We start from the raw sequence: 10,516 nt of genomic DNA, 5'->3' as shown, positions 1-10,516 counted from the left end.
AAATCTCAAGTCTACAAAAACGTAGTAATAACATTGACTCCATATTTATTTTTAATTTACTGAATGGCTTAATTGATGTACCATCGTTACTGAAACAAGTGGCATTCAATGTTCCAATCCGCCGGTTGCGAAATAATAATGTGCTGTTTCTCGATCAACACAGCACAAACTATGGCTTGCATGCACCAATGTCCCGATTGTGTCGTATTGTAAACTCGAGACAAGATCTGGACTTTTTTGGTGTAAGTCTTTATAGATTTAAAAAATCGCAACGATAGACCGGATCTTGGCTTGAGGTAGTAATATTTTTTTTTCCTAGCGTTAATTTTATTTGATTAGTGCCTGTATTTATTATAAGAAATTGTATTGTTAGAATGGACTGCAAAAGTTCGTCAATAAATAAATAAATAAGGATGGGTTCAATAATAATCCCTCTTTCATTATCTTCTGAGTGTATTATACTCGTATATTCCAACAACAGAAGTATGCTCTTATACTAATTAAATAAAGGATTTATTAGAATGGAGAAGTTCAATCGGATGGGAAATTTAAAATGAAAAATATTTTCTTGCACGCGGTAAAAATTACAGCATTTAATTGCACTAAAAATTTTTTCGTAAATCTGTGAAAAAATTTATAAAAATTGTTTTATTAAGTATAGTTAAGGGAAAAGCCCAAATGCCGTTATGAGCCAACTGGTGGAAAACTGCTGGGGTTGTGGCAATATTGGAGCAGAGCGCAAGTGACATACTTTTTAATATAAAATATGGATTATTCTTCTGTACTTTGGAGTTTAACTGTCTTGAAATCCCTTATTTAATTTTTATATTAATAATGCCGTTGGTTGCGATTTCACTGGGTAACATTTACCATTTTGCATAATTTTTTTTCGATTTTGGTGTAGTTTTGAAAACGATTTTCAGACGTTTTCTAATACGTGAAATCATAATAAAAATAAGGTTTTTGAAGGTTATCAGTCTTAAGCAGCGTTTCCCAACCCCTTTAAGCTTGCGGACCTGTGAAAATAGAAACATTTTGCAGACCGCTAACGCAGGTACAAAAACTTTTATCTATGTAGTATTTTGATTATTAGTTTTTAATATTATATTACAACAGGTAAAGAAATAGTAAACGACGATTTTTTAGGCACAGGAATTTAAAATTGGGCGACAAGTATTTCTACGGACCGGCAGAAAATCTAAACAGACCGGTACCTGTCCGCGGACCTACGCTAAGACTAAGATGTGTTCCAAATATTAGCATTCGTATCAATATTTCCCTTTATTTGTGTTTTTCTTAGTCAAAATTTAAATGTTACCGACCACTTACTGACTTTTCGATATTATAATGTTTTATTTATAATACCTGTTTAAGTTGGTGATGGCTTTTAACAGTATGTGTCCTATCAGCATGATAGTTTTATATTTCAATCTAGAAGTACGAGTGGTTGAAAATCTTTGATGGCGAGCTCATATTAATGAATCAAGCCACAAGATATTTTGCAGTCTACAATCACTTAGAAGATTGCAGAAATTCTTACCTATTATTACCAAAAACCAGTACATACAAGCATTAATACTACACATTTTAGATTACGCTAATGTTTCCATGACTGATTTAAGCTGTTAGCAACTCTATAAACTTGAACGACTTCAGAATACATGCATTTATTTTATTTTTTAGTATGCAAAGTTTCACTTTTTATTTTGCATTGCAGTATGCTTTTTTGTTTCTACAAGTGTACAAAAAAAAGTGTTGTTTAGTTTAAAAATCATTACTTACATTGTTTGTACTTACCTGTGTATTTTTTGTAAATGCCCCTTGGGCGTATTGTAAAATTTTTGTTTTTATATTTTTTTTTAATAATTATATTTTTGGTATTAGGAAATATGACCAGATTTCTGATTATTTTAGGTAACTGAAATGGCTCAAGATTAGACAGCAGAGAGACTATCACTCCCTCTATATTCTGTTCAGTGTACTTCATAGTTCTAACACTCCAATATACCTCCGTGAAAATTTTAAACTCAATTTTAATTATCAAAGCACCATCCACAATATCTCTTTCTTCTCCAACTCATATAGTATTCATGCGGTTCGACTGTGGAATCATCTCCCATCCACTATCAAAGAAGGAACATCTCCTTTCTCTTCCTTAATGTATCCTCCTTTCGTCTTTCTTCTTTATTCCTTTTACCCACCGAGTATTAGTATTGATTTCAGATAATTTACATACAAATATTGTTTTTTTAATTTTATTTTCTATTGAATACGTTTTGCAACTTGAATTATATAAATAACACTAATGGTTTTTTGGTGGGAGAAATTCCCATTTGGCAATAAGCCTGCCAAGATACAATTTTTATTATATACAAAAATTTAAATAAATAAAAAACATTTTTGTGCATCTAATATGGTGAAGGTGTAAAGTGGGATTTGCATTTTAGTGTAAAAAATGTCCCGACGAAGAAACGGGTGCATCTCTAACTAGAGACAAGGAAAAGTTGGTAAGTGGTTAAATACAAATATTTACTCACATCTAAATGATTTTCCTTTACTTAATTTTTATTTCTGGGTTTATGAAAATGTGTATTTTAACAAGTGATTTTAATAAAAGTCAAGGGCATTAAATGTGTGTGCCATCATTTAAAAACCACAGTCAGTTATATATTTTAAAAATTCAACACCTTTTAAATTACCACAATATACAAAAACTTGAAGAATACAGGATATAAAGGATGGATGTCAATGTTTATGTGTTTTAAACTAATAATGTCATCTGACGGCAGTTCACATGATCTACATTTCTGTTTAATAAAATTTGACGTAAAGACTCTACTTTCCAAGATAATTGCACAAGTAAAAAAAATACACACAGGGAATAAACGGTGGATGTTAGTGAAATACTGGAAATAAATCAATAATTTAATAAAATAAATAAAACAACTTTGTTTTTAACCACTAATTTTTATTTTTCACCGACCGGTTTCAAAGCAAACAAGCTTCTTTGTCAAGGTTTACGTAACTAATGAATTGATTCCTTTTTATTTTATTTCTATCATGTTCACTAAATACTACACGTGGACCCAATAAATCAAGTGTTATTTTAAAACACTTGATTTATTGGGTCCACGTGTAGTATTTAGTGAACATGATAGAAATAAAATAAAAAGGAATCAATTCATTAGTTACGTAAACCTTGACAAAGAAGCTTGTTTGCTTTGAAACCGGTCGATGAAAAATAAAAATTAGTGGTTAAAAACAAAGTTGTTTTATTTATTTTATTATAATGAATAACCACAAAGATACTGCTTCAAATATAAACTTTATACAATAATTTCATATTTATGAAAACCATTTAAGATTATATAAAACAGCATATATTTACATTAAGCAAGTTTCTTGTATATTTATAAGTTTATTTAATGTCAAAGAGGTTTGAGAACCTAAAAAGGTTCTATCTCAAACCCTCCTTTTTTACATTCATCCTTTATATCCTGTACCTTGTTTTCAATTTTATTATGTAATGAATAACCACAAAGTTAGTGCTTCAAATATAAATTTTATACTATGTATTATAACGGATGCATAGTAGCTAGACACGCTAACTGCTATGGCGATATATGCTGCAATACTGTAGAACACAGTGAATGGTAGAACACTAATAGTATGTAACAAAAATACTGTGAAAATTAAGAAAATGTAATTGATAAAAACTTTTAATAGGAATTTGCAGTATGCCCAGTCAACCAATGGCCACAGCTAGATAACAGTTGTCATTTGTGCTGAATGCGATCAGATGTGACTGCAACCATTGTCCTTATAATGTATTGCAATAAGTACACTTATTTTTATTATACATTTGTCGCATACATGCTTAAAATTAGCTGTTCACGATCGAGTCCTGGGCCGCGAGTACAATTGTTATCTTCTTTGATATATTAAGACGGTATAAAGTAAAATCGATATTTATATTCGAAAATGTGAATATTTGTATGAAAATTTAAAGTATCTATGTCTGGAACTTGTAATTGAATATGTTAAGTAAAGAAAAAAGTATTCATATTTGATTTTTCATACAGAAAACATAATTTCACTTTGTAGATAAAAGTTAACTTCCTACTGTAATACAGGCACTTAATGCGTTAGACAGAAGTATGGAATTGGAAAACAAGGATGAAAGTAGACTGGATGCTGTTAAAATACAACCTCTAAGGCGAATGTGAGATAAAAATGCATGGCAGGTGCACAGATGTCGAGATCCATGCGTTATGTAAGGCTGAGACAAGCATTATCGAAAAATCAAGAATGGAGTGCAGCGTTGGTTCGAACATGTAGAGCGAATAGACAGTGAATAAATGTTTAAAAGGATTGACAATGCAAATATTGATGGACGCAGAAAGCTAGGAAGTCCGAGAAAGGCATGGCATGACCAAATTTAACATATACATACTCGAAGATGGACACGTCAAAAGTTAAAATAATCAACATCCGTGCATGAGATGATGTATAAACATAGAGGAAGCGAGGTTTGTACATAAAGACAGACCTAAGTTGTTTTCTATACGGGTAAACCGTGATGGTTTAATTGCGTGTTTTGTTTTTGATATCAAAAATATGCAACTTAATGTTAAGGAATCGACTTTGTGAAAAATCAATATTATGTATCTTTTTTGGCTGATACCGTGTATGTTGGATTTGATCCGACATTTCGGCTACCATTGCAAGAGCCATCTTCAGGGAAAACTGTGTACCGTGTATGTCGGATCAAATCCAACATACACGGTATCACCCAAAAAAGATACATAATATTGATAACAGTGACCGTGAAAACCTTCGCACCTATTGTGAAAAATCATTTTCGATATTGTAATTCAAGTAAAATAACTTTGTTTTCATCATTATAAATACTTCCTGTTTTACTTTTACATAGTTTTGCCGGGAACAATACATCCCATTTAACAAATACAAGTACATAATACAACTGGACTTCAACATTCTTAAGTTAAAAAAGAAAGTTTATTGGTTAATCACAACATAATACATCTTCCTAACATTGATTTATAGCATCTGTGATGTTCTATATGGTTGTATTATTCAACTCAATTCATTAGGAGGAGCATTTTCTTTGTATGGATCTTCATAGTTATCTATCAGAAGAGTTTTAAATGATCTCGCTTTAAGTTCTATAGACTCTTCATCCGGAGACATGTCTATTATCTCGAGACGAGATATTATAATATGATTTGGATTTTTTGGGCTGATACTTTTTACAATGTCGATTTCGTCACCTACATTGATCTGAAATCAAATGAAATGATGTTAAAAAAACAAAGCATTCAATACAAAAAATAAATGTTGAATTAATAGAACAATTTATTTTTAAAATTAATAACTAGCAAAAAATAACATACAAAACACAAAAATTACTCTTCTATTATGTATGCACTTTTAAAATAGTGTATCCCAAGAAGATATGACATAGATGTAAATTCTGAAAATTTAGAATAACCAGTGACCGGTTTCATCGCTTTAGCGACATCTTTAAGACATAAACATTTATTATAAAAATTATACTACTACCATCACGTCATTTCACTGTAGGGGTAGGCAGAAAATGGACCGCCACACACGTCTATCCTGACATACATTTCTATCTTCTGACACATTTATACATGCCCTTTGGTTGTGTCTGCTTTTAATTTGAGATTTTGATTTATCTGATCATGCCACATCTTTCTTGGTGTTCACATCCTACGTTACCATTTATTCTAGTCATCTGTTTTTACATCTGTTTTACCATTCTTTCGTCATCCATTTGTTTTACGTCGCCAAACCATCTTAGCTGCTATTTCTTAGTACTGTTAATTACACCTATCTCATATTTGCCCTCTCGCCTGATCGAACCCCTGTTATATATTGATTTTTCACACATTTGTCTAAGCGACCGCATTTTGCCCGCATTCACTCTGCTTTCATCCTTTCTCTGTCAATTATGTTTCACTTCCATACATGAGTGTTGTTCATTCCCAGTCTAGCTTCGATTGTCATTTTTATAAGCAAATTATAAAAATAAATTTTAAAAAGCTATGAAACTGGACATTGGTTATTTTATATTTGTTATTATTCCAATTTTGGATTTAAGTATATTTAAAAGGTAAATTAGAAACTCATGCGTGTTAGCCAGACATTTAAAAAAATATTTTTAAAATCCAATCAATTTTGTAGATAAGATTTTAACTTCACAATTCTTACTAATAATTTCATCTGTGGTCATCAATAAATCTATGTGTGCAATGCAAGATATCCCTGAATGATCTGGCCAATTTTATGCACTCGGCTAAGCAATGTCACAGTGATGTGATACGGCTATAAATAACAGTGCTTTTTCTATCATAAAAACTTCAAGCAGCTGATAGACGAATAATGGGCACCATGTGGTTTGTAGACATTTATAGAACCATGATACGCATCATTTTCTATTTTTATACTTTTTGACCACAACAAGCCAAAAATGACAAATTACAGTGGGGTGTATACACCAAGATGTGAGAAAAATATTATTTGTATCATTGTGATCTCGCCGTGAAAGGCAAGGAGATTTAAACCACTACACTACGAGAGTATCTTGTAGAATTAATTGGAGAAATAGTGATAGTCCTATGCGCATTTAATATAGTAAATTTAGCACTAGCAAATATGAATGAATTACCTGTTTACTTTTCTTGAGTAATTTTTTCCCATTCAGTCTTATTTTACTTTCGTAAAACAGTAATTCTATTTTACTGAAAAGAACAAATAAACATGAGTTAATTAATGCAATAAATACATTTTGTTGAATGTTTACCGATAAAATTTATTTATTGTGTTGAGTATTAATAAATATAAATTATTTCCATTGCTCGCAAATATATATGAAAAAAATATTAATTAAATAATAAATTAGTTAACATTAAAAAAATCAGTTAACATGCCTAAAAATTTATTGTGTATGCAGACAATTGGTAGAATTCCATATTTAATTTGGCAATGTATCCAAAATAAAACAAGTTTATTGGATTGTAATTCTACTTTATTTTTTATAAAATATACAAAAGGTATATTGTGACGTGTTTCATCTTGTTAGGACATTTTCAAACAAACTAACTTAAATATTTACGAAGTTTCCTTATATACTAAAAATAATTGCTATTTTATGTTTGTGGATTTCTGTACAAGCCAAAATAAGTTGAGTAATTAAAATTCAATTAGGGTATACTGAGTATATAAGAGGAATATTTTGGTTATATTGGGGAAAAACCTTCGATTATTTAAAAACATTTGTAAGGGTATGACTTTAAAATTAATGTAATAATTATAAAAATATTGATTTCATTTATACAGGTTTATTTTGAAAATTATTGTTGAAATTCTACATTGGTGTTTTACATTCATGTTTAATGTCAACTAAGGTAAAATACATTCAGATTTTATAATATTATTTCATTTTAATTTAATTTATTGGGAACATTACAAGTTTTTATATATTTAGTAGGTATATAATAAAATATATATATATATATATTATACTCGTACATAATATGGAATAACAAATTTACAATAACAAGATTACAATTATAAATAATTTAGTTTTTATTTTTGAAAATATTAAGTAAAGGTGAATTAATTAGGTTTAACTGTTCATTTATAAGTATATTAGCAGGGTTATTGTCATATTTTGTTATTTCTAGCTGTTCTAACAGATTGAGTCTATAGCCTTTATTTTCTATGTGTAATGGTTCAGGTTTGTTTTTGTTTGTTAAATTATGTTTGTTATTTATGAGGTGTTTTGCAAATTGGGATTTTTCAGGTTTTTGTTTAATGAATGCACTTTTTGTTTGTTTGAAAATGTCCTAACAAGACGAAACGCGTCACAATATACCCTTTTTATATTTTATAAAAAATAAAGTAGAATTACAATCCAATAAACTTGTTTTATTTTGGATACATTACCAAATGCCTAAAAATGTCAAACTTAAAGTATGCAGTTGTAATTTTATTCAACAGTCTTCTCTTTTATTACAATTTATAATTAATTAGGTCAAATACAGACTTCAACGTGTTCATGATTAAGCCATTTAGGAAACGATGGCTATAGCCATCAGTCCAAAAGACATTGATAGTGAAGAGATGGCGATAGGAGGGATATTTTGTATTATAAAAGATGGCTATAGAAGGATATATTGTGTCTATAAAAAGGAGTCAGCAACAAAAGTATCCCAGTACGTCAGTCAAATAAGATTAACCTCAAACCATTAATTACCGTCCAATCGGAAGTAAAATATTTAAAAAAATAAAAGAGTTATGATATATGTTCATACGAGTGGATCCTATGAGAAAAAAGTGTCCATGAATAATCGCATTCTAGCATATGGTAATATTTGTTAAAAAGGGTGTTTTCACACTAAAGTCCTTAAATTAGGTTGAATAAAATGATAGCTGCCAAACTAATGTCAGCAGTGATGGGAAATTACTGATCACTGATCATGTACCGATCACTGATCATGTACCAATCACTGATCATGTACCGATCAAATTGATTTTATCAGTTTTTTCATGCAAACATGAAACTCTGTTTCCGAAAATTGATATTAAAACTCAAAAACAAGCATATTATAGTGTGTTTAAGACCTATTCACCAAAATTAAGACATTTATACTTTTTTCATGAACAATATCCAATATCAAATTAATTATTTTTTTATTAGATCAATTTACATTAATCAATTTGTCCCATCTCTAACATTTTTGCAAAATTATGTAACTTTGTAAGAACGTCTTTAATAATTAGGTTTATTTTAGTTTTAAAGCTGATTTTATACATTTGTTGATTTATGTCAAGCATTGTCTTAAAAAAAAAAAAAAATTACATGCTAGATACTAACTTTTAATATCAATTTTCAATATGTATCAATTTTCAATCTTCGTTTTCAATATGCTAGATACTAATTTTCAACATAAATCACTCCTTAGAAGTTACTGCAAAGTTATGTCACTTTTGCTGACAACTGTCATTCTAATCAAGCTATATTTTAAGGACTATAGAATAGGACTACATCGTCGAAGCGTAAGACTGATCGTCTTACCTTCATGTAACAAAAATGATCAAGATACGCTGAGATTGGTGTATAAATGCAGTGCCCTATGCACCATTAGGTGCGGAAAGGGAATAATGAGTGAGCATATGGTATCCAGTCTCTGTAGGACTCTCTTTCAGTGGTTTATTCCCCAAGTTTGCTACATTTTTATAAAGATGAGTACAATATTTCTTTTAAAACCTAAAAATATATATTATATAATTAAACATACTTCCGACTTATTTTTAATCCAGATTTAACTATAGCATCAGCTCTCATTGAAGTAACGTTCACTTTAATTAATTTGGAATCCCTGCTCAGTGTTCTATCATCATCACCTTTCCAATTATCTTCCTCGTCAGAGTTATCACCCTAAAAATATAATTAATCATTAAGTGTATTTACATTTTTATATTCCATATTTGTAGAACAGTATTCAATTTTAAATTAAAAATTAATTTCACCTCTTTTCCTTTTCCTTTCTTATATGACTTGAAGCGTTTTTTTGATAAAATGCAGGGTAAATACACATTTAAAGAAATAGATGTTGGCGCTTTCTCTAAAACTTCAAAAGTTCTTCTTTCAAATGGTTTGATATACAAAGAGTAGTTCATACCGCGACTTAAGCAAAGAAAATTATGCAGTAAGAGTCTTCGAGGAAACATGATTGTAAAATAGTAAAACACTTTATTACTTAAAACTCACAAAACCCGTTCATAAACTTTAACCTAAAAGCCTCCTCTCAGCTGTCATTTGGTCCACAGATTTGTCAATATGAATATGACATTAGACATTAGGTCTTTGTTTTGGTCGGTAAAGCTGGTACCTAAGATAAAAAAATGGTGTGGGTATTTGCTTAATCATTGAAGTAAACATTAAAGTAAGATAGATGTCGCTATGGTGTTTCAAAGTATAGAATATTATTATTTTCTATATATTTTTTTAAAGTAATAGTATAGAATATAATATTTATGAATAAGGAACTTAAGCCCTAGGAGAAATCGGAAATAAAAGTGTTTTGTTATGCACGGTAAAAATTAGATCATTCAATTAAACGGCAAACTTTTTTGAAATTGCACGAAAAAATATTTTGATAAATACAAATTAACTACTTTGAACTACGTCACTAGTTTAGATGAATCAACCAATGATAAAAGTGTTATGAAAGATTTTCCGGTTTACTTACCGTCAACGGAACAATCGGCAGAACTGACCGAGAAGAAGCGGAAAAGAATTTGAGACGTCACGCGCGGAGTAGTTTTAGAAAAACAAAACATTGAAAATCATAGCGAAATAATACGATGTACAAATTTTTGTTCAGCTGAGTTCAATCGTCTATTGAAAAATATTTTTTAAGTAAAAACTGAACTACCATTGGTACACAAAGAATTCTCGCGAAGA

General features: G+C 29.8%; 1 protein-coding gene across 1 annotated transcript; it reads right to left on the bottom strand.

Annotated features, from left to right (window-relative positions):
* Positions 1–3,703: 3,703 nt before the first annotated feature.
* Positions 3,704–9,915, bottom strand: LOC148276081 (mitochondrial transcription rescue factor 1). Its single transcript, XM_088234784.1, has 4 exons — positions 9,580–9,915; positions 9,348–9,487; positions 6,713–6,785; positions 3,704–5,301 (listed from the first exon to the last, which is right to left on the bottom strand). Exons 1-4 carry the CDS (start codon positions 9,778–9,780, stop codon positions 5,098–5,100), a joined length of 618 nt encoding a protein of 205 aa, XP_088090910.1. The 5' UTR covers positions 9,781–9,915; the 3' UTR covers positions 3,704–5,097.
* Positions 9,916–10,516: the final 601 nt, after the last annotated feature.

This window comes from Micrasema longulum, unplaced genomic scaffold, assembly GCF_059751315.1.
Source record: "Micrasema longulum isolate JH-2025_06_02 unplaced genomic scaffold, ASM5975131v1 h1tg001285l, whole genome shotgun sequence".
Classification (NCBI taxonomy): domain Eukaryota; kingdom Metazoa; phylum Arthropoda; class Insecta; order Trichoptera; family Brachycentridae; genus Micrasema; species Micrasema longulum.
The sequence above is the reverse complement of the archived record's forward strand: the minus strand, read 5'-3'. Positions and strand labels throughout refer to the sequence as shown.

Coding starts and splice junctions, on each gene's coding strand:
- LOC148276081 (XM_088234784.1), bottom strand. CDS start 9,780: ATGTTTCCTCGAAGACTCTTACTGCATAATTTTCTTTGCTTAAGTCGC. Junction 6,786..9,347: donor GGATTAAAAATAAGTCGGAA/GTATGTTTAATT, acceptor TGTTCTTTTCAG/TAAAATAGAATTACTGTTTT. Junction 5,302..6,712: donor TACTCAAGAAAAGTAAACAG/GTAATTCATTCA, acceptor ATTTGATTTCAG/ATCAATGTAGGTGACGAAAT.